The following is a 25,709-nucleotide window of genomic DNA, read 5'->3' as shown; positions in this document are numbered from 1 at the left end:
GCTTCCCACAGAATGGGGAGCCCCATGTGGGGCTCGATCCCAGGACCCTGGGATCATGACTTTAGCCAAAGGCAGATACTTAACAACTGAGCCACCCAGGCAACCATTAGTTCATAGTTAAGAAATTAGAAGCAGGAGCGCAAATGAGACCCAAAGTAAGCAGGAAGGAAATAATGACCAGAGTGAAAATCAATGAAATAATAGACAAAATAAAAAACTAAAGATAATCAAAAGCTAGTTCTTTGAGAAATTCAATAAAATTAATAATTCTCTAGCCAATTCAATCAGTACAAAACGATAAGGCAGAAATTTCCAATATCAGGATAAGAGAGATAATACAAGTACGGACTCTATGAATATTAAAAGAATAAAGAAGAATTATGAATAACTCCCAGTACATTTGACAACTTAAATGAAGTAGACAAATTTCTTGAAATGCACAGACAACTAGAGCTCACTCAAAAAAGATCATTTCAATGGCCCTATATTTATTAAACAAATTATATTTCTTGTTGAAATCTATCCCTAGACAAAAAAAACAAATGAAAAACCCTGGCACAGATGGTTTGGGAATTCTTCCTAATAATAAAGGAGGGAATAATACTAATTTTACACAACTTTTCCAGAAAAATGAGTAGTAGGAACTACAAGACTTCTCTAGGGCCCACATTACTCTGACACTAAGAGCAGACACACATTACAAGAAAACTATGAAACAATATCACTTGTGAATATAAATACAGATGATATCGTGTATTTAGAAAACATCCAGTGGAATCACAAAAAACTACTGGAGCTAGCAGAGATACTGAATAAAAAGATCAACATATAAAAGTTATATGTATTTCTTTATATACCAGCAAAAATTTCATCTAAAAATACCAATTATAGTACTAAGTATATGGAATACTTAGGAATAAATATGGAGAAAGATGTATAAGACCTATTAAGTAAGAACAGTAAAACTTTGCTAAGAGAAATTGAGAAACTTAAAATAATGGAGAGATAAACCATGTTTATGGAACAATGATTCAATGTTAAGAAATCAGTTCTCGGGGCGCCTGGGTAGCTCAGTGGGTTAAAGCCTCTGCCTTCAGCTCAGGTCATGATCTCAGGGTCCTGGGATCGAGCCCCGAATCGGGCTCTCTACTCAGCGGGGAGCCTGCTTCCTCCTCTCTCTCTCTCTCTGCCTGCCTCTCTGCCTACTTGTGATCTCTTCCTGTCAAATAAATAAATAAAATCTTTAAAAAAAAAAAGAAATCAGTTCTCCTTGGAATAATTTATAGCTCTAAAACAATCCTGATCAATATCTCAGCAAGCTTTTTTGTGGACATTGAAAAATTAATCCTAAAATTTTAAAGAAATACATGATATCAATATCCACAACTACAGTGATACGGAAAAGAATTGGACAATTTATGCTAACTTTTAGACATATTCTAAAGTTACAGTAATCTACAGAGTATTATATTTGCATCAAGATAGACAAATAGATGGGTGGAAAGGTATAGAGCCTAGAAATAAATTAACACACATAGTTAACTGATTTCAACACAGGAACACAGTCAGTTCTTAAGGACAAGTTTCAACAAATTGGGTTTCCATATACAAATAAAATGATCAAAATGCAAATAAAAAATAACTCACAATGAATATTAGTTTGAGTTATAAGTAACAGAAAACAAGTAAAAAGAATGTTTAGAAATGATGAACTGTAACAATTTTAGGATCTGTCATTGAATCCAAGGAAGAGTTAAATAAGAAGGCCTCAGAAGGTACAGGCAATGGAGCAGCTCCCATGATGTTGGCAGTAAGAGTCTGTAGACATTCCTGTAGAGCTTCATCAGTGACTTGACCCAGCTTTCAACTCTTGTCTCTAGGTTCAAATTCTAAATTTTTCCAAGAAGCAATATGATGAGCCTATCTTTGTTCAGGTAGTTACCCTTATCCCAGTTAACTGAGTTTGGCATTGAGAATTATTATATAGTTATAGTTATAGTTATTACCATGATAGCTGCTGACTCATTTCTGTAATCCTGCACATGGTTAGAGGGGAGGCAAGTTACACGGAAGCGGTTCAAACCAACTCTCGTATAAATTTATGGAAATTGTAGTTTTGTTATTTAATAATGTAGACTAAAATTTAGAAAACAAGATAGGAAAGCTGTGGTTGTTTTAAAATATGATTATAAATTATCTCCATTTAATCTCATCTTGAAAAGGGAAAAAATTATTATTAAAAAAGAGAACTATTAAGTCTAGGTCTGTATTAAAACATACTTCTCCAAAGAATTGTCATTTCAGATATTTATGTATTTATATCTTTACGCGCAACTGAATAAGGATACAAATCTGAACCTTTTTCAGCTATTTCTGATGCAAAATTACACCCATGTCATCCTGATGAAATTGAAATTGGAGGTCTCTGTGTTCGTAAGTACCATATTTTATTTTTTAATAATTATTTATAAACTAACAATTTCAGTGGGTTTTTATGTTCTGTAACTTACTTTAGTTGTTAATTATACTATTTGAGATAGAGAGCTAGTGAGAGAGAGAGAGAGCACACACCAGAGCAGGGGTGAGGGGTAGAGGGAGACAGGGAAGCAGACTCCCTGCTAAGCAAGGAGCCCAGTGTGGGACTCCATCCCAGGACCCTGGGATCATGACCTGAACCGAAGGCAGATGCTTAACTGACTGAGCCACCCAGGTGCCTAAAATCAAAACACCTTAGATCCCCAAATTTAATTTTGCAAATGACCAGAGATAGAAACTGCAAAGTCTTCCTAAATTCCCAGAGAAAACTTCAAACATTTTTAACATCAGAAAAAATGAAAAGACTAAGACTATTTTTTAACACTTGATATGTTTCACTGAACAGTATAATCACTCTTGTGATGAGCAGCTCTTTCAACCCAGAGTAATGATGAGTTGAGTTGTAAGAGTAAATGATAAGAGTAAAACAGTGAATCATTTAAATTTACATTATAATGACTGTTTTTTACGTGAGAAATTATAATGTTAAAAAACCTTAATTTTATTGTTTGTTCTGTCTTAGAAAAGGAAATCTTTCAGAAATTGCTTTAAAAGAAGTAAATTACTTTTATGTCCAAGAGCTAGACTCTTCAAGAGTAGACACATCCAACATGCATTAATATAAACTTGAGCTGATAATTTCTCTGCTGTCAATATTTCTGTGATTATGGATCAAAATAAGAACATGCAACTTTGCTGATTGCTAGAGAATAATTATTTCTCTAAGTGCTATCTTCCTTTTCCTAATATAAATCCCTGAGTTAGTCTCTGTGAGTTTTCCCCATCACCACGTCTCTGTTCTTTAAGATTCCCGACTTCAGATGATGCATTTTCTCCCATCAGGTCAGCTGTCTGCCTCATTGCCACCACCACCCCCAGAAAGGCCCGAAGTTGTGGTGGAGCTGATTGGATCCAGGCTTTTCTGTAGGTGTGCTTTTGAGGTTTCCTCTACAAACACCTCAGTGGGATTTCTCATAACTTGGTCTAGGCTTTCTTCTCAAGAAATGAAAGAAGAGCTGAAGCAGGAGACCACAGTTCAGGCATCCTCTCTTTTAGAACTGGATGGCATAAATCTCAGGCTCGGAGATAGGGTATGTTCACAAACAATTGGATTTTCTTTTCTTTTCATGATGTGTTAATTTTCAAAATGGATTTTTTTTTAATATAACATATCCTAAACGTACTTTTGGCCTCAGAATACAAAATACTATTGTTTTTCTTTTTCTTTTTTTCCTTTGCAATCGTGCCAACTCCAGTGATAATTGGATGAGTCGATAATTTTAGTGACTACATGTGAAGATCCACTGTTGCAGTTGGCTGGATTATCAATGAACCCATATAACTTCATGTCTCATTCTGGTTCTAAAATGATAAGTTTTTATTCTAGAAAGATGTTTTCATTTTTTTAAATGATGATATCACTTATTATCTCCTTTTAAATATATCTAAAACACAAAGTCTACAACACTTTATGTTGAGGTTTTGAAAAGCTAATAGTTTTAAATGATGGACTTTTTCCCAGTTTTCAAGCAAGTTTTAAAATTATTTCATTTCTTATTATCTTGTTTGCACTATCTACCCAAAGTACTTAATTATAATAGTTTACACGTATTTTCTCCATAATTTTATTGCTAAATGATTATTTGTTAATTGTATTCGTAGATATTCTGTAGTGTTTCCATCTTTTTATTGGAGAAACCACATGTACAAAGTTTAGCCATCGAAAGCCAAGAATTTTTTGCAGGCATTAAGGTATGTAGCCATGGGGGTGGATCAGAAAGATTATTTCTCTATCACTGTGTTTTCCATACTGCGATCTGTGGATGCTGGTTCCAGGACCTCATCACCGACTATTGAGATCCCAGAGTCTGTATTTTTGAAAAGTAACCCAACTGATTGTAATGCACAATGATGTTTTAGGGCCCCTGTTATTGAACAAAAATTGGAATATATTTGCATTTTTTTCAGAAGTAGCTCAAATTAGAATAAAATAAAAGTTTTATTCCCATAATTCATTCCATCATGTAACTAAAAGTTAGAGTATTGATATTTAGTTATCATGCATTTGGAAGACAGGACGAGGTCCGGTACTGAAGCCTCTGACTGGAATAGAATTGACCCAGGGGTCTGTGCTCTGTGAACTGTGATGAGGGGCCTCATTAAAGGAGGCAGTATCTGTGGTCACTGCTGGTAGCACAGGCGTCCAAGAACAGGTGAGCTTTTGCAGCAGATGAGCAGGTATGACAGGGAATCCAGAAGGGGTGGAAGGAATGGAGCAGCATCAGGAGGTCTAGGCAGGCAAGCGCCGAACACCCTCTGCGGTCTCAGCCACAGCGCTGGAGTTTGGCCTGAATTCAGCTCCAGTTCGGGGACAAGATGGGATGATCGATAGATTGTGAGACTAACACTCAGAACCAGGGCAGAACCTGTTCCTGGAGAACGTCCACTTATGCACAACAGGGACCAGGGAAGGAAGGGAGAAGAGTAACCATGTTGTCGAACAGCATAATTACAGTGGAGGGAGAGGAGAGCTCAGACCTTGGAGCACAGAACCTTTGGATCTCCACTGGTGAACACTCAGCAGACAACATCAGGGTTCAGCAGTCTGCTGCCAGAAAGTGTTTCTGATTAGGCTAACAGGGAGAAGATGTGGTGCTAAGAAGCATCTGTTTGGAGAGCTAGCCAGGAACTAAGATGGATTAAAAACTTGGTGCCTCACAAAAGGATTGGCCTATGAACTGGATAGGACCGGTCCTAGATTTTCAGTACTCGGTAATCCAACAGAAGAAAACAGAGGCAGTGAAAGAAGCTGATGGTTGAGATATTTAAAGTGATAATAGTATTTTGATTTATATATTAAAAAATACATGGATTTTTATTTGCAGCAATGTGGATGGAGCGAGAGTATATTATGCTTAGCCAAAAAAGTCGGAGAAAAACAAATACCATATGATTTCATTCATGTGTGGAATTTAAGAAATAAAACAGATGAAATATGGGAGGAGGGAAAGAGAGAGAGGGAAATAAACAATAAGAGACTTTTTTTTTTAATTAATATTTTATTTATTTATTTGAGAGAGAGGAAATGAGTGCACAAGCAGGCAGAGAGGCAGGCAGAGGGGGAGGGAGAAGCAGACTCCCCACTGACCTGGGAGCCCAATGCAGGGCTCAATCCCAAGACCCTAGGATCATGACCTGAGTCGAAGTCAGACACTTAACTGACTACGCTTAACTGACTGAGACACCCAGGCGCCCCATAAGAGACTCTTAATGATAGAGAACAAACTGAGGGTTGATAGAGCAAGGTGGGCAAGGAGTGGGCCAAGTGGGTGATGGATATTAAGGAGGGCACTTATGATAAGCACTGGGCGTTATATGTAAGTGGTGAATCACTAAATTCTACTCCTGAAACTAGTATTGCACTGTATGTTAACTAACTAGAATTTAAATAGGAGTTTGAAAAAAAGACCTTACATTTTTAATTTATGTTAGGAATGATATTAGTCCCTAAAAATAAATACACTCTTACCTTGGTGAGTCAGTAAACGTTGACAAAGCAATGGAAGAATATAGTCGTCTTTGTCTCCTCCATTCTCCAGTGCCCATCTCAGAAGCAGAATCACTAAGGCAGTACCAGGCTGCCTAACGTGTTGGGGAACCAGATTATGGCTCAGCTTGGAGCAGCCCAACAATTCCACGTGCTGCCAGTGTTTTTAAGTGTTTGGTTTTAATTGATCTTGTTTAATTAAAAAATTCCAGGGCTTCAGTTATTACTTCGAGCTTATTTAGCAAAATACGAGCTGTCAAGAAAAATGCTCTTGCAGAATTTTATCTTAGGAATAAATTCTGTTTTGACATGACTGCTCTGCATGCTTTCTTTTGCCAGTTACACCCAGAGTTAAGCACTATATCAGAAGATGGGAAAGAATATCAGTTGAAGATAGAGAGCACAGTTCCTGTCATTTGTTCTGAAACCAGTGAGCTTGGCCAGGAGTGCAAAATCTCATTAAAACTGAAAACTGTTGATCAAGGTAATATATTAAATTCACTTAATTTTATTATTAGATTTCAGATAATAATTAATGCTTTTTTTTTCTTCTAGAAAAAGTCACTGGAGTGTGTACATGTAATTAATTATGTTGTATGTTTACATCAAGTTATGGCTCACTCATATTAATACTTCTGGGCCATTATTATGACTGTCAAAACAACCTGTGTTGCAGTTCTCATTTATCCCTCCTGGCCTGGAAGCTTTTGTTAAAACCAACCAACCAGCCCATTAATGAGCAGCTCCTCCTCTTATCATTCTCTTCCTCCTCCCACTTATTTTTTTTTCTTTGCTTAGTTTTTGGAGATGGAGGGACAAACTGCTCTTGAAGATTTTCCAAATATCCCGAAATAGGGAGGTGTGATATGGAACTTAGGCCAACATAAGTTCCAACTTAGGCAACATGAATCTCCTAATGCATTCTTTGCTTCTCTCTCCCTAATGTAAGCTTGTGTTTGAGATCTTTTCTTTTAAAATTCTACTTAAATTACTAATTATATAGATTGCAGGATGCATGGCTGCATATATGTCACTGTCACAGCCTATAGAGAAAGGTGAAATTCTCCCATGAACATGATAGAGTACGAGAGGACAAACCATTTATAGCAATTATTGGGTTGATTAGATTCTGTTTCTCCCCCTAAGACTCCGATATAGAGACCAAAGCACATAAGAGATACATAAATTAGAATGTAACTTTTTTTAAAAAAGATTTTATTTATTTATTTGACAGAGATCACAAGTAGGCAGAGAGGAAGGCAGAGAGAGAGAGGAAGCAGGCTCCCTGCTGAGCAGAGCGCCCGATGCGGGACTCGATCTCAGGACCCTGGAGTCATGACCTGAGCTGAAGGCAGAGGCTTTAACCCACTGAGCCACCCAGGCACCCCTAGAATGTAACTTTTAAGAGAGATTCTGTTTATACACCTTTTCACCATAGGACATAAAATGTTATGTAATAAATACACCAAATACAATATATCTAGGTCTTCATGTCTGTATTACACCAAATTATATATGCTGCCAAAATGAGCACTGTATTACACCAAATTAAACCAGAGAAACAAAAGGATAAAAAGAGAGTCTGATGGGAATGAATGCTGCACCCAGTAAAGAGATGGATATGGAAATAGAAAAAGGCATCGAGAGGGGCTGTCTCCAGACAGTTGACAATAAGCAGGCTGAGGTCATACCCTGCTACATATTTAGATTTCTGGGAGCACCATGAGCAGCACTGTATTTTGAAATTCAGCAGAGAAATATGAAATTAAACCCTCTCTCACACCATTTGACATAATTCTACTTCAGACAACCTGTGAAAAGCATATTTTGTAAATTTTTCCACAGTTTATGGGGACAAATAGGAAGAGGAAGATGTTACTGGTATTTTCCAATTGTGTTAGCCAAAGTTTTTCATATTACTTTGAATTATATTTGTGTGCTCTCAATTCTTTCAACAAGACAAGCATTATAATAATAGAAAAGCAATATATTTCTACATTTTCAAAGTTTGCATGTTCCTATTATCTGTCAATTAAAAATAATTTCCTTTTCTTCTGGAGAAGAATTTCTGGATTTCATTTTGGATATGTCTCACCTTATTTTTTTAAGTGTACCTACTTCCATAGAGAACAAGTTGGTCTCTCCTAATCTATTTCTACAATGACTATGCTGCTTTATTATAGGCTTACAGAGAATAATACTTGGCCCTCACACCATAGACTGAGGAAATGATGTCAGGGGCTATATCCAAGCCAGATGTATTCCATGATCACCTTAGGGAGCTGACTAAGAGTTTAGATGTTTTTGTTAATTTTTATGTGTATAGGAACAGTATGTATTTCTAGGGGGGAAAAATGCATGAAGAAGAACTTTTTTTTTCTTTTTCAGGAATTTGTAGCCCAGTACAGTGTTCTATATCAGACCAATATAATTTTATACCTTAAAATTATGTGTGGAAGAAAACAAGATAGAAAGTTTTTAACAACTGCTGCTTTTTTCTGGATCTCAAAAGGATTTTGTAATCATTAATTAGATATGAGACCAAACTTTCCTTGTTGCCGGTTTTTGGAGCAATCTATCCTTTCTGTTTAGTTGTACATTCCAGAAGTTCCTTTTTTCCTCTTCTCTTACCATTTTCTTTCTAAATTATTATTTTTTGTTCTTTGTTTCATAGGAAAGGGAGCATCTCAAGGTTCTGAATATATTGGGACATTTGGGAGACGAAAAGGAATAGAGAGTTTATTACTGATGTGGAATTAATTTATGTTAACATTTCTATTTTTAAGATGATGATCCAATAATCATCTATATCAACAATCATTGCTATCACTCAACAATGGATAGGACATGAGTACAAACCCTGTGAAATGTCACAGATATATCAGGACTGAAGGCACAATTCTTAGGCAGAAAGAACATCACATTATGTTTCTTGGTGGTGGAATCATGATTTTTTCTTACAGAAACACAATACATTTTCTATACTGCTTTTGAATTTTATGCAGGCACATATGGATTTATAGCATTATTGAAAATAGTACTGTGTATGTACATATATATGTATATATTGAAGTTGATTAATTCATTGTAAAGATTGGGTAGGGTTCAGTAGCTTTGTTTTTATTTAGACAAAATTACAACCATATTTTTAAATAAGAGACAAGAGGAATAATCTCGCAATTCAGTGTTCCATGTTAATCAAGTTGTTACATGCTTTGGTTGGTATATTTCCTTTAAAAAAAAAAGCCAATGTATTTTTTCACAAAATAGGTAAAGAACAGCGAGGTTTAAATTTGGCGCTGTCTTCCTGTCACGTGGACCTTCACCGGACATCGTCCTGTGCTAACGGATCATGCAGCCATGCTTTGGTGTACTACACTGCTGTGACAGATTTTTCTCGAGATGGAGACAGAGTGACAAACATTGTAGTGGAACCTATAGTGCATGAGGATTTCTTGTGGAATAGCTACGTTCCAGACAGCATCCAGGTTGACAAATTACAAAAAATACCTTTACAATTGGAGCTTTAAAAAAGTTATATTTATTTGATCAGTACATCTTGTAAACTTTTCATTTCAAAATTGTTTAATAAGCTTTTTCCATTTTTAAATGAGTCAATTTCAATAACTGTGGTAAAAACAGTAATGACAAAGTCATTGAGATTGCTAAGCAATTTATTGTGTATCACTAAATACAATTAATGATAATATTTACCAAAAATATCTTTGCTTTTAAGATCAAAGTAAAGGATGTCCCAACTGCTTACTGCTATTCATTTACTGACCCACATATAATTACATTTGATGGCAGGTAATTTCCTGAAAGTTTTTTTTTCTTTTAGTAGTTTTTGTTCTTTTGGATTTTGCTTTTGTTTTCTTTTAAACATCTTCCTATTTTATTGTTTCTTTGTCCTATTCATTGAAAGATTAGACAGGAAGGCCTGTATGGATATCACTGGCTTGTTTCAAAATACTAATTTATTTATGTGGAGTTTATTTGCCTTAAAATTTGGCCCTTGATAAGTACACAATTTAGTTATGAGGCTGTATTAGTAAAAATGAAGATTCTTACAAATACAAATAGTCATTTTAACTTGATTTCATTATCTTTAATAGTGGTTAAATTCTTGGCTCTAGAGATATTTACTATATTGCATTTCCACATGATACTGAAATAATCCTTAATGTTTAGGTGAGATGATTAGGCGAATGCATTATAATTTTTTTTAAAAACTGAGTATTTCTATTTCATGACAAGGATACTCAGGGGAAAACTATTGTAGCCATCATGAATACCTGGATATCTGCCCCTAGAATGCAAGTAAAATGGATAAAATGATCAAAAAGTAATCTAAGCTATCTTGCTATTAATATCTGCATATGAGGATTTAAACTCAGTTATACTGTTCTGGGGAATATATGATTTTAAGATGTCCCTAAAGAAAATTATAAGAACAACTTTTTGTTGAGTCAAAATTGTCTTCATCATGTAGGGTAAGATAATTTATTCTTTTTAAAAATTTTAATGTGATCATAGTCAGTAAAATTATTCAGTATGAGCAAACAAATACAGAACTCCATAGCAAATGATAATCAAAAAGTTTGAGCAATTATTGAAAAGTTGTAGAAATTGATCCCACATGCAAGATTCCTTTATGGTTACAATAAAAATCTTAGAAGTTTTAGTGGAAAAACCTCTAGAAAGCATAGTGGGGATTAATTCAATTGGCCATAATTCAACAAGATTAATTGTGCAACAGGTGACAAACCCTGTTCTCAATGCTGGGGGTATGACAGTTCATAAAACAGACATCTCCTGCTGTCATGCAGCTCACTTTTGCATAAGTAAAGAGATATGCACAGTTGATAAATAAAATACAAGTGTATCTGAGGAACATGGGTGCTATGAAGAAAACTATAGCAGGGACGGGAGGAGAAAGCTCTAGCAGGGTTGACCAGAGTGGTAAAAGGAAGAAACAAGTCATAGGATTAGGTGTTTGTCACTACTTTGTTTCATTTAGTGCTCTAAACTAACACGAAGTAGTGGTGTCTCAGTGGCTCAGTTGGTCAAGCGTCGGACTCTTTATTTGGTCTTTGGTCCTCATCTCAGGGTGGTGGGATCAACTCACATAGGTCTCTGCCCTCTGCGGGGAGTCTACTTGAGATTCTCTCCCTCTCCCCCTCCCACATGCATGTGCATGCTCTCTCTCTCTCTCAAATAAATAAGTAAATCTTAAAAAAATAAACTAATATGAAGCTATTAGATATATGGATTTTTCATTCTTGTATCAAAATACATTGAATGTATATAAATAAATTGAACACACATTTTTTGCTTATAACGTATTGTGGTATTTTGTACAGTTCTTAATGCAGTTGATTTTTGTTAACCATAGGGTATATGATAATTTCAAAACTGGAACATTTGTGCTTTATAAGAGTGTGTCACGTGACTTTGAAGTCCATGTACGCCAATGGGACTGTGGAAGCCTTCACTATCCTGTGTCGTGTAACTGCGGGTTTGTTGCCAAAGAAGAAGGTGAAGTTGTTACTTTTGATATGTGCAGTGGTCAGCTACATGAATCACAGCCATATTTATCTGTAAAGAGCCAAGATGTAACCAGCAATATCAAGATAAGTGAATCCTACTTAGGAAGAAAAGTCACAGTATGTATGATTTTTTAAAATTATTTGTCCTCTTTTTCCTACAGATTTTGGATTAAAATCTGAACTTCTTTTCATCTCTGTTAAATTAGGAACTATCATATTTTAACATTAGTTTTCCCCCAGAAATAGCTTTTTGACAACTAATACTGGAAGGAATAACTTTTTTTCTTTTTATCTTTTTTTGGCTTAGCACACACGAATAGACACAACATAGTTAAGACTTCATCAAATCTAAGCAGCCTTACTTTAAGATTTCAGTGTAGTAACTTGGTGGGTTATTCCTACAAATTATTTTTGACAGTGCTGAATAAATAGTATATTACACAGAGATGAAATATATAATTAAGAATAAGTATTCAGGGGGGTGCCTGGGTGGTTCAGTCAGTTAAGGATCTGCCTTAAGCTCAGGTCATGGTCCCGGAGTTCTGGGATCAAGCCCCACATCAGGCTCCCTGCCCAGCAGAAAGCCTGCTTCTCCTTCTCCCACTCCCCCTGCTTGTGTTCCCTATCTCGCTGTGTCTCTCTCTGTCAAATAAGTAAAATCTTTTTAAAAAAATAAGTCTTCAGGAGTAGTTAGTCAATTTTTGAAATGAGTACAGGTGGTTCTGTCTCAGGAATAGGCCGGTAGATACATGGAAAAGATTAGAGATCATTAATATTTTAAAATAATAGTTCGTGTGTGTAAGCTATTTATATTATAATGTCATTTTCCTTTCATCTTCCAAAAAAGTATATTCCAAGTGAATAAGATTCAAATTTAAATGAAAGTAGTAGAAAATACAGGTGAATGTTTCTATAACATTGAGGTAAACAAGAATTTTTAAACATAATGTTATGTATTTAAATTCCATCCTTAAAAACCAAAATGCAAATGAAAAACTGGGAAAATATTTTTTACATATAAAATATACAGTTAATATAGAAAACACTCCTTTTTGGAAGTATTTTTCTATCTCCCTGTCTTTTTGTTTGTTTGTTTGTTTTTTTAAGAAACTCTACACCCAACGTGGGTCTTGAATTCATAACCCCAAGATCAAGAGTCGCATGGTGCTACTGACTGGGCCAGCCAGGTGCACCTATAAAACACTCTTATACATCACTAACAATCAGCACTCCAATTAAAATGAGCAAATAATATACACAGGCAATTCACGGAAGAAAACTGATAAATATATCCAAAAGTATAAATAACCAACAAAAATATGAAAACCACGACCTCATTAGTAATCAGAGAAATGCAGATTAAACATCTCATACAATGTTGGCAAGAATAGAAATAGTAGCTACAGTCTTTCCAAAGGACATAGCTATATTATGCATGCACACAACCTACGCATGTCATTTTTCAAGAAATTTTACTTCTGAAAATTTACCGTAATAAGTATATTCAGAGTCCTGATAGTGTTCATTGTATCTCTCCTTCTAAGATGGAAAAGTTACAGTTAATCAATGATGAATCTTGTAGTTTAACCAAAACCCTAAGTAAAGTGATGTCACACAATAGAACACTGTCTAGTCATGAAATTTTGGAGTCAATTCTATTAATTAGCAGGCAAAGATATTAATGGCATATGGGAACAGTTTTAGAAAAATCGGCACCAAAATCTTAACATGAACTAGCTCAGGTTGAATGGTAACATAAGGTTTGTTTGCTTTTAAAATAATTTTTGGGAGTGAGCACTTAAGATTTTTATACAGAGAAAAAAATGCCATTTTTAAATTTAAAAAATTAAAGGAGAAAGAGTCAGACGAACAAACATAGATGGTGTATCTTCAGTGACTTTAGAAGAGAGCGTTTCTCAACATTCAGGTCCCTGATCTGGGAGCAGCGGTAGGCCTGTGAGGAGGATCATGGATGACACAGGCTATTAAGATAATTTGACAAACCCCTTGCTCTCATTCCGACTCCCCAGGTATGCCCTGGTTATAATTTGGCTTATGATTCTGTTTGCCTACTGTGAAGATGAGAATGTTGATTAGCCACAGGAACATGTATTCCTCTGGAATTACATTTATCTGTGTAAGTTAATTACTTGGCAGTCTAGTTCCATACTTTATTATCAGAAGCATTACTTGGTAAACATAATCCCCAGCATTTATAGCTGTTTTATTATATAAAATACCCCACCTTAGTTTAAAAAGAAAGAGGTTTGAACAATATTTTGCAATTAAAGAGTCAACATAGAGATCAGATTTCAAGTCAGCAAAGTGCAAAAGCCATTGATTTGACACGTAGCATTAAAAGGAAAATTGTAATCTGAAGAAAATCAGTATTCTGTTCTCTCTATATTGAAGGAATAAATGAATTTGTTTCTCCTCAAATAATAGTTTTTTTTTTCTTAATCCATGTTGAATATTGCTTAAGCATCTCTTATTTCTGTATTTCAGGTCTGGTTTTCTTCTGGAGCATTTATCCGTGCTGATCTTAGTGAATGGGGCATGAGTTTAACAATCAGAGCCCCTAGCCTAGACTATAGAAACACTTTGGGACTTTGTGGCACCTTTGATGAAAACCCAGAAAATGATTTCCATAATAAAAATGGGATAAAAATTGATCTAACTTTTGATAATTGTGTTGCTTTTATTAATGAATGGAGGTAAGAAAGTAAACTGTTTTCATTTGTTACTGTGTTTAGTGGAGACACAATACTCTGCCTTTTTTTTTTTGGCAACATGTTACTGAGAAAAAATGTTCTTGTGCAATTTATTATTCTTTTCTGTTTTTCACCTGGAAGGATTTTGCCAGGGAAAAGCATGTTTGACACAATGCCAGTTTCTCCGCCTTCACCTGGAAAACTGTCCTATTGTAGCTGCTCATCGGACACTAATTCTTTATATCCTTCCAATCGTCTGGACAGTGCTTCTCAACAAGAGATTGTTTCAAGTTGCAAAGATCTCAAACATGTCAGATTCTCTTTCTTAATACCAGAACTAGATGTCACCTCTGAGTATATTAATTCAGAAGTTCTTATCAGAGGGATAAATGAGTATACATCTGGAGAAGAAAATAATTTTAACTTCCTTCCTCAAGAAAAAAAGCATGTGAACCTAACCAAACCGGAATTACATTTACAAAAACATCCTGGAAATGAAAAACAAGAGGCACCAAAAACTCTGGACAATGGGAAACATATACGGGGCAAGGGTAGCCACAGCCAGGAAATGAGGCGGGATCCACAAAACAGATGGAAACGGCAAAACTTTTATGAGTTTCTTCCTATGTTTGCTTTCCAAAGTCTTAGCCAAAGTGACCTAGAAGAATTTGCTTATTTCTTCCCTGAGGACCATATTGAGGATATCCACCAGGAGTTTGTCCCTACGTGGCCCACACCCTCTGGTCTCACCGAACATGGCACTTTGGCACTCTGCCAGCAGACTCTTGCCAACTCTAGCATAGGAAGACACTGTCTCGCCTTTCTGGGCAAGAGCCTAGACACTGCTATAGATATGTGTGTTAAAGATATTCTCCTAAAAGATGATCTTAGCTGGGCAGAAGCCGGCGTGGCTCTTTTAGAAAATGAATGTGAAAAAAGAATTTTGGAAGAGGGGAAACACAGCACAGAAGAATATAGCAAGTCAGTTGAAGACATTCTCGAGGTCCTCAAATGCCCCAGTTTATGCAGTGGCAATGGGGAGTGTGTGGAATGGGGATGCGCATGCTCCCCAGGCTTTAGTTCCTATGACTGCAGTGATTCACGTGGTGAGTGAGAACTCTACAGCTTTGATATTGCATATGCTATGTTATGGAAATTCTTTGTTCTTTTTTTTTACTTTCAGTATCTTAACAGGGTTTATTCAGATTATTTAGGGAAAAGGACCCCAGTTAACTAATGGATACAGTCATAATTCTTCCAAAGCATCTCATCTTATAGTAAAAGCTGTGGTACTTATAATAGCCTATAACGCATGCCATACCTCTTCAAACTCATCTCCTACAACTAAAACCCTCACTCATTTCACTCTACCCACTTTGGTTTCTGTAATGCCAAGTTCTCTTGACCTCAGGGTCTTTGCACGCAGTTCGTCCCTCCTGTTGTAAAGAATAATCATTTTTTCTAGAACTCAAATTTACTATTTTTGGGGTACTGTGTTTTTAATATTCTGCTAATTAGGCCAGTTTTCTTAATTTTTTCTCTAATCCACCTACATGGTACAAACTATTATATCCCAATATGTAAGAGAAAGAAATTTTTAAATATCAATTTGAGGGGCACCTGGGCAGCTCATTCAGTTAAGCATCTGTCTTCAGCTCAGGTCATGATCACAGGGTTGACCCTGTGATCCAACTGGCATGGGCATCAGGCTCCCTGCTCAGCGGGGAGGCTGCTTCTTCCTCTGCCTCTGTCCACCCCCTGCTCTTGTTCTCTCTCTCAAATAAATAAACAAAATCTTTAAAAAAAATCAATTTGATTTCATTAGCCATTAAACTAGTAATTCCAGATTTTCCTTCTACCCCCACCATCCCACCCTTCTATCTTTGAGACTTTGCCATCTCAGTAAATGCAAACTTCACTCCTCTGACTGTTCACATGAAAAACTTGCAGTCATTTTGACTCTTCTTTTTTTTTTCATGCCTCAGGCTTAATCCATTAGTAGCAAATCTGGCTCTAGCGTCAACAACTTTCATCTCTTTCCCAGCTACAACTTAGTCCAAGCCACCTTTATTTCTCATCTGGATTATTATAGATTTTCTCAAAATTTATTCTCCATGCAGCAGCTAAAGTGATCCCTTTGAAATGGTAGTGGAATTATAGTATTCCTGCTTAAATCCCCCTCATGGCTCTCCTTCTCCTTCCAAATAAAACCTACATTCCCTACCATGGCCTAGAAGACCCAATGCAGTTGGAGCTTCCTCTCTCACTGAATTTCATCTGTCATTCTCTCCAGAGCTCACGGCCCTCCAGTGTTATTAAGTGGTTGCTTTGCTGTTTCTCAAAGAGGCCAAACCTGCTCCAACCTCAGGACCTTTGCATTTACTTTCCCTCTCACTGGAGCATTCTTCCAACATCTATCTTCATGATGGACTTCCTTCTCTTCTCTCTTCAAATGTCATTATTTGAGACATCTTCCATGGTCATTCAAAATAAAGTAGTTTCCTTCACACACCCCATAGTCTTTATATCCCTTCATATAGTTAATATATAAGTTTTCTTCATAGTCTTGAAAACATTTATGCAATATACTTTATTTTTCACTGTTTTTGGTTTTTTTTTTTGTCCTCCTATATTAGAATGTAAGTTATAAAAAGACAGGAACTTTATTTTTTCATCTATCCCCAGTGCCTAGAATAACATGAGAAAAATAGAAATTGCTCAGTAAACATTTGTTGAATATGAAAGAATAAACTAGCAAATATATATTTTTAATTTTCACAAATATTTTAGGGTTCTGAGCACACAATTTATGATCTTATATTCCACTGCTAGTAAAGTTGTATTCACTTAGATTTTGCCAGTACTTAGAGAACTGTTACTTTTATATGCAGCATTTCTCTGTTTTGACAGCCAGATCTTGCTGATACAGATAGTGTATCATCTTACTGACACCAGAATCAGATATGTAACAATATGATGATCAGTTAACTCTGACTGCTAGGAGAAATTTTTTTCCAGTGATTGAAAGTACACCTAAGATTGTGGTGGCATATAGGATAGCAATAATACATAAGAACATTAGTAACATTTTCATGAAATTTTGATAACTCTTACACTGTTTAAGAATTTTTAAATTTTAACACATTAAATTTTAACACATTGCTAATTACACTATTTTATTACAAAAGTATTTTTTAAGGTTTTTTTTTAGGGATTTTATTTATTTATCTGACAGAGAGAGATCACAAGTAGGCAAAGTGGCAAGCAGAGAGAGAGGGGGAAGCAGGCTCCCTGCTGAGCAGAGAGACCGATGCGGGGCTCGATCCCAGGACCCTGAGATCATGACCTGAGCCGAAGGCAGAGGTTTAACCCACTGAGCCACCCGGGAACCCCTACAAAAGTATTTTTGGTATAACCCATTTCTATGGCACAGACCAAAATGGCAAGAACAAAACACAGGCCATTGTAGTAGTAATTTCTTAATGCTTGTAAATAATTGGTATTAAACATTATTAAAACATTAATTAAACCTGCATATTTAGGCACTGGTAGTATCTTTAATGCTATTTTTATTGCTTTGATGGTGGGTCACACTTAACACCAGACTTCTCTTAATATTTAATAGTTCAGGGGCGCCTGGGTGACTTAGTGGGTTAAGCGTCATGATCCTAGGACCTGGGATGGAGCCCCCAATTGGGCTTCCTGCTCAGCAGGGAGCCTGCTTCTCCCTCTTCCTGCCACTCCCCCCTGCTTGTACTCTCTCTTTTGCTCTCTCTGTCAAATAAATAAAATCTTTAAAATATATACATACATATATATGCACATATATATATTTGTTTAATTAATGTACTAATATTTGGAGTAGAGTTCAGAGTATTATTTTCCAATTGCTTTTAACTTGGACCTTGAAAATAGTTTATTTTTCTGGAATTAAAGAAAATTTGTCCATTTTGTTCTATCATTCTGTCCAAAGACAAGGCTCCTGAAATTATAGAACTCGAGAATGCTGGATTCTGTAATATTCGAAAATATAATTGTGTGACAGTGAGAGTGTTTGGTCAAGGCTTCAAAGAATCACCTTCAATTAAATGTGAAGTTACTAAACTGCAGGTATGTTAATTATAGTGTTGAAAAACAATCAAGTTTATGAGTTATTCAGATTAATTTTATCTTGAATTAATTTGGTCTGTCAATTAATAACATAATCCCAATGGATGTCATAGCCACAGAGCGCTCAATAGGAAAATGGTTGAATTTCTTGACCTTAAAGCTTCTTCCTTATTTGTTAACTCTATTGAACTATTTTATATAATTTTTATTGCAGTATTGGTTCATTATTCTAGTTATAATAAAAAATTAAAATAATATTAAGCTTGATATGGAAGCTTCTGTATTTATTAAAATATAAAACCACAAAGAATGGAGATCATTTTTATCCGAGGCAGCCTGTGTGGCTTAAGGGGCACAGGGATATGAACAGTTCCCTTTACAAAACAAAAAGTTGAAGAATAATTACACTTACCCTTTACTTCAAAAAGAAAATAGTGTTTTTCTTTCTTTAGGCCATAAATAATGGACATGATCACTCAGTTTGAACACTGGTATATCAAATTACACCTTATTTTGATGATTATTTATATGGTCTTCCTTTTCTTTATTTAAGTGGATTTTTATTTTAAGGAAAATTCTTTTAAAGCACCTACTTGGATAAGCTGAAAACTTAAGACAGCAAATGACATTTTAGCATTCTTTTTACTTTTTCTCTAAATTGCTAAAGCCAAATGGCATCCTGAGATTGAGAGTTTAAGGAGGAAATAACTTTCGTATCTTTCTTTATCAAATATTTATACAAGAAAAGTATGTTTATTTCCAGATTTTTTTAGTAGAGCTTTTCTAAATAACCATGAAATATTTTAATCCTAATGAAATAATAAGACATACAATAGAAAATGGAATATATGTATAATTTTATTCACTTAGTATTACTCAAGAGAGTAGACATTATATTGTTTGTGGCAGAATAAATCATGATATCACACTACCATTAAGTGATTTGCCAAGAAAGAGAAAGTACACTTTGTACTTACTTTCAGATATATTATTTGCTGTGATATTTATTCTCATACTACCTTTTTTTCCCTAAACATTTGATAAAGAGCACACTATGAAATTTTCTAACATACAGAACTACAGAAAGAAAAAAAAAAAAAAAACTACAGAAAGAAATATCAATGTTCACTAGCCCAAACCAAATTTACTTAGATTAGCTATTTTCTTTAGCACCCTGTTCAGGATATTTATATATTTCATTTGTAATACTTTTTTTTTAATGTTTGTATTCCACTTTGAATATCCTCCGCACTCTGGTTGATTTTAGTTATGTACTTATTTGGAAAGTATACAAAATACTATCATGGTTCTGAGGGTTTGCACCATTTGAAAGGTGCACACAGAGAAATGTCACTGTTTTATCATCTCTACCACTCTGTCCATTACCTTTTTTTTCCATCCCATTTCCATCTATACCTGAAGGTATCCACTCTCACTCTTCTCTGGTTTATTCTTACTGCCTGTCTTTTGCACAAAGGAACAGATAAATCCCTTTTTTTCACATGAGAGGTAACGTATTATAGATGTTCTTTTCTACTTTTGCAGTAGTAATTTTTTTTAATATTTTATTTATTTATCTGACAGACAGAGATCACAAGTAGGCAGAGAGGCAGGCAGAGAGAGAGGAAGGGAAACAGGCTCCCCGCTGAGCAGAGAGCCCGATGTGGGGCCCGATCCCAGGACCCTGGGATCACGACCCGAGCCGAAGGCAGAGGCTTTAACCCACTGAGCCACCCAGGCGCCCCTGCAGTAGTAATTTTAAACAAGTTTTTATCTAGAGATGCAAGCACCCACCCAGTCCTTTCTTTCACTCCCTGACCCCAGACCAGCACTTTACCGAATCCAATTTTTAAATACTTCGAGGATTAAATCTAAATAGCTATCCTAAAAATGAATGGCCCTTTGTGATCCAGCTCTTGTCTGTTTTTGCAAACTTGAACCTCCTGGATATGCTCTACTAAAATCTCATGCTGTCTCATGCATCCCCGCATTCCACTTGCTATTCCCTCCAAACAAATTGAATAGCACTCTCTCCATTTGTGCTCCCACTGTCCGAATAGCAGTTTCTTTTCCTTTCAGGAGGAGAAGCCTCCCTTGACTGTGCTAGAGTCAGTGGCTTCTTTCTCTCTCATTAAGCTTTATTTGAGTCTTGGTTACAGTAATACTAAAATTATTTTGTCTGTCTTTTCCTCTGTGATCTTTTTCATCAGAAAGTCCTCAGCACCAATAGATACTCACAAAATATTGACGAATGGAAAATTAATAGAACTCTGTTTATTCCTTATTTGGGGTAGGCTTCTCTAAATGTAGGTGGAAATGATTTCTGTATGAAATCTCGTTCAATACACAAAGTCCGGTATCCATGTTAAGTGTCCTTATCATGACTACCCGGAGACACTGTTGTCAGTCCCCCTCCATAGGGGGGGACCACTGAACTGACCTGTCTGTAGGGCCAGACTCTGCACATCCCCTTAAATGTGGAGATTTCTACTGTGGTCTACTCTGTCAGTCATCAGTATTTAACAAGATAGTTTCTTCTGGCTACAGATGACCGCATGTTCTTGCCTTCTTTTCCGTCTCCTACTGACCCTCAGTATGGCAGCATCAACATGCTCCTTGCCCATTTCTGAGCAATTGAAAGCATTCTACAGTCATAAATTTAAAAAAAAAAGTAAATCAAAATATTGTTAATAAAATATGGCCTTTTAGTTTTCTATGTAGTTACCAGTACCCAGAAAATTATTCTGGCTTTTCTTCTTTAGGCACCAATGCATTTTAGTACTGAAAAGTAATCCCTTAATATAGATTAAGTATGATCTGCTACTGAGTTATTAAGTAGAGTGAACTGGTTAGAATTCAGTTTTCAGTTACATAAATTTATCCGAACTACCTTGAGCAAAAATGGTACTTATTATGAGGACAGTACGTTTTTCACAGAATCAGGATTAGAATGTAATTGCCGACTTCTCAGGAATAACTTGAATTTGGGACTTGAACACATGAAAACTCGGTATGTCTGCATTTGTATGTGTGTGTCGTTACCTATCTCAGTTCTTTTTTTCTCTGTAGACTTCATTTTTCCCTTTCATTAGATACTGGCTTTCTCCACATAGTGAAAAACAACAGCCACCTATAGCTCCATAACTTTGTGTCTTGCACCTCAAGCCACCAGAAGCAGACTGGTCCAACGTGCCCCCTGGGACAAAGTTAAAATAGTCCAAGTAATCAAAGCATTGGCTCAACTTAGATCCACCCCTGGAGTGGTTACATGTAGTCAGGAAGGTGGGTCGTATAAGAACATGAGAGGGCTCTGGGAACCAGACAAAAGAGCAATTTCAAGTTGCAGTAGAAGGTTAGGAGCTTTTGCAGGAGAAATGACTTTCTGGGCAGGAAATCAATCCACTGTTGGCCAGTTATGTAGTCAAATGTGTTTCCTCTTGCTACAAAACTCATGGCATGGTGATTCATTGCATATGACTGATATTGGTAACTTCTTTGATTTGAACTCACAAGAAATACATGAGGTGTCGGAAGCAGTTTACATCAAATTAAAGTGTATATGGTTTTCATTATTCTGGATAAAACTCAATGTTGATGTCACTTTTATTACTTCATTATATATTCCATTATACCAGCCATGCATTTTAAAATTTATCTTTTGATTATATGTAATTCACTAGCAAGGAATTTCTATAATTAAACAGAGGTTAATTGCCTTCTCATTATGCCTTTAGTATAATAACAGTAAATGGGTCCTTGGAAAAGCTGTCTACACGAATACTGTTTTTCAAAATAGCAGAACCATTGATTGTCAGCTGCCGCCTGATGTTCAACAGTCTGATACCGTAAATCTGATGGGGGAGAAACCAATTGCAAAGTGGCAATTAAAGGTAAAAGAGAAAAGACATAAGTAAATTTTATATATTAAAATTTCATAATGAATTTATGAAGCTACATTTAGAATAGATCTTCTAATTATAAAACTACATCTTACAGGTATCTAATGATGGTTATAAGTTCAGTAATCCCAGAATAATGATCATATATGATGGGGCTTGTCAAGTTTGTGGTCTCTATGGGAAGGACTCATGTACTATAAAGGTATGCATTTTTTTCCACTTATTTTCACATTTACACAGTTGGTATTTTCATTTCCCATGCTATTGGCATATTAATGGCATATTAGTTTTTTCACCTTCATATCAGAAATACTAATGGAGAAAAGCCTTTCTCAAGTTTATGTACAGTTAACTAAAAATGTTATTCTGCCCATAACTGTTGTTGAAATGGCAAGGAGAAGGTTTCTACCTTGTATGTTTTGAAATGGCAGTTTGTTTATTCCTTTAAAAAATTCCTTAAAAAAAAGAAAGGAGGTTCAGATTGAATTTTAACTCTTACATATATTCCTTCTGAAATAGTAATAATGATTTTCCAGTAAGATGTCTCTCCATAGTTACCTAATCTTCTTTGTAACTAGGGGCGTGCAGGATGGAGTTTGTAAAATGTGTAAGGCTAGCACTTTTATAAGGAGGTTTTTTGTTTTGGGTTTTGTTTGTTGTTGTTGTTGTTGTTGTTGTTTTGTGGCAACTAAATTCACTGGACCTTGCAAATCTCCTCCACTGAAGGGATTACGGAACACCCCAGCCAGAACTGAATCTTCACAGCCACACCCTATTCATTTAGCTGCAGTCTGTTGGTTTATCAACAGATCGTTCTCACAGGCCAGCTGCTGATGTAATAGATACCAGGGATCTAATATTACTTGGCTCTTCAAAACTGAGAAGCATATCAAATAATATTTATGTAGATAAAAATTTAAAGTATTATTTTAAGTTTTAGATCTTTCTTCCCTTGAGATTAGCAATTAGATGTTGTCAATAAGAAGTTTCTGTTTCTGAAAAGTTGATTTTTACTTTCCCTTAAATAGTCCATTTCCACATGTCTTATAAGAAATACTTTTAAAATGTTACAATTCACAATTGTTTTATATTGTTGGGGCTATTTTGTTCTTATTTTTGTATTGTGTTGTAAGCAACATCAGAATAGATTTTTATCAAATATGCAAAATTTATATATGCTGAACAAAATTTGGTCTTCTTCTCAGGTTGAAAATGATTGCTACATTTAATGTTATTTCTTTGCAGATCAGCTTCTCTACTATTTTGTATAAGAATATCCATTGTGAAATGTGGATAATTATATCATAGTTCTTGTTCAGTGTCACCATATTCAGAGGACATAGTGGGCTCCTAGACCAAGGGAAAATCGTTAGAAACTAATGTGTTTCTATAAGATAAGCAGGGGAAAATTGTTTCATTTCTTTATTGATAGAGCATTTCCAGCCTGAGTTAGCAGTAAAAACAAAACAAAACAAACAAAGAAAATACAAGAAGAAAAGACAGGTTTTCTTCCGTGTTATTTATAAACTAATTCTACACAAAGATAAAGCTATATATATATATTTTCTTATTCCCTCCATATTGATCAATTCCACAGGCAAATTACACGAAAGGAAATTATTTGTTTTCTAACATACATTTATGATTAGGATATATGAAAAAATGTTTCCTAACCAGAATAGACTTATTATATGCTTTCACTAGAATCACCAACATATATGGTATTACCTTTCTATGTACATTTTTTTCCTAAACACTAACTATAATGACATCTTAATTGTTTTTCTCTTTTTAAAATTTCCATTAGGAAAATGTTTGCATTATTGATGGGCTCTGCTACATTGAAGGAGATAAAAATCCTACCAGCCCTTGTTTGATTTGTAGACCAAAAATTTCAAAATTTACTTGGTCATTTTTAGAAAGTAAGTTAATCTTTATTAATCTAGATATTTTCTCTACAAGATATTTTTAAGTGATTTTAAACCATGAGGTACATAAATGTATATATATACATAAATATATTTAAGATGTGTTTAATTTAGGATCTTTCCTAACTGCATGACTTACTTTGCTTGAACATAATATAAAACGAAATGTTATTTCATGTAATTTCTACGATTATACTATAATAGGGCATGGGATTTTCATTTTAATATTTGATACTGAAAGCAAATGTGAATTATTAATGGAAGAAATGGGAATGGCTAATTCAGTTACACACAGTTTGTACAAGTCAAATAGTTACTAACAAAATAGGCTCTCAAGTACTGTATAAGTACATAAAACGTCCATCAGTAAAGTTGGTGGGTTTAGTGGAAAGAGAACATTACTTTGAGACCAAAGCTCTATATCCTATCCTTAGACTTATTTCTTTTTAGTTTTGTGACAAGACATTTAGCTATTTAAATTCCAGAGGCCATGCATTCATCAGCTGTTAAATAAACTTTCCCGGATTCAGTAATCTATTAAGTGCCTTCTAGCCCTACCTTTCTGTGACTCCGTGAGTATAATAGTGGGTCCAGATAATATCTGGATACTTAGTTCCACCCAAAAAAAACACCCCACCTCATAGTCATGTACCATATAATTTCTTCACTTCCTTAAGTACAGCTATATATAATTCCACATAGATGTTTCTTCATTCTCTTTACTCAGTGAAAAGACCAGGCATCACAAAATACAAGATATATTTACTCCCTGCCCCCATCCCCATGTAATTTTATTTGAGTCATAAAACCTTTTATTTATACTGTGCTTTGTAACATCACTGTATATATTACTGTATATACAAATTTCATGACTGCATTAGACCATTTGTCAGATGATTCATTGCTCAGGTGCAAGACCCATGGGGTGTTAATGGGAAGACAATGAAAATTTGGGGAAGAATTTAGTGCCAGGGACAAGGGAAACACACTATAACTTCTGAATTGGTGTCTGTGTTTTTAATGGTTTCGGTATGACTGACTCATCATAGATTTACAATGTTCAAGGATACCAGGGGTCTGGAAATACCATCTGTCCCAAGTTTCTTTTATTGAGGGATGAGGAAATTAAAATCAGTAAATTGTATAAAGATATATGAGGGCAGAGCAGGAACCAGAGCTACACTCTCTTGGCATCAGTGCTTTGTTGATGCAAGTGGAGTGTGTCTGTGCCCAGCACAATGGAAAAGGCTATTCTTCCAATCTGTTAAGCCAGTTGGCAAGGGAGGGAGCCATTTTTTAATGTGACAATGTAAAAAGATGTTTTAAAGCATTACTTGAGCACAAAAGGAGTCCTCTCTGTCCTCTGAAATAACCAGAGTTCTAGCAAGTGAGCTTGGCAGCAGGAAAGACCTCTGAGGAGCAGAGGGTTG

General features: G+C 35.4%; 1 protein-coding gene across 1 annotated transcript in view; it reads left to right on the top strand.

Annotated features, from left to right (window-relative positions):
- VWDE (von Willebrand factor D and EGF domains) overlaps positions 1-25,709 on the top strand; it is a gene marked incomplete at its 5' end in the record, with an annotated part of 68,113 nt that overhangs the window by 19,394 nt on the left and 23,010 nt on the right. Inside the window, 13 exons of the mRNA XM_080818278.1 lie at positions 2,368-2,433; positions 3,379-3,626; positions 4,198-4,287; positions 6,422-6,566; positions 9,353-9,570; positions 9,819-9,892; positions 11,478-11,748; positions 14,137-14,345; positions 14,484-15,448; positions 18,316-18,452; positions 22,187-22,342; positions 22,449-22,553; positions 24,159-24,273. Coding sequence (XP_080674404.1) covers positions 2,368-2,433; positions 3,379-3,626; positions 4,198-4,287; positions 6,422-6,566; positions 9,353-9,570; positions 9,819-9,892; positions 11,478-11,748; positions 14,137-14,345; positions 14,484-15,448; positions 18,316-18,452; positions 22,187-22,342; positions 22,449-22,553; positions 24,159-24,273 — 2,799 coding nt within the window. The remainder of the gene's footprint in view (positions 1-2,367; positions 2,434-3,378; positions 3,627-4,197; positions 4,288-6,421; positions 6,567-9,352; positions 9,571-9,818; positions 9,893-11,477; positions 11,749-14,136; positions 14,346-14,483; positions 15,449-18,315; positions 18,453-22,186; positions 22,343-22,448; positions 22,554-24,158; positions 24,274-25,709) is intronic.

Source organism: Martes martes (assembly GCF_963455335.1).
Source record: "Martes martes genome assembly, chromosome: 11".
Taxonomy (NCBI): domain Eukaryota; kingdom Metazoa; phylum Chordata; class Mammalia; order Carnivora; family Mustelidae; genus Martes; species Martes martes.
The sequence above is the reverse complement of the archived record's forward strand: the minus strand, read 5'-3'. Positions and strand labels throughout refer to the sequence as shown.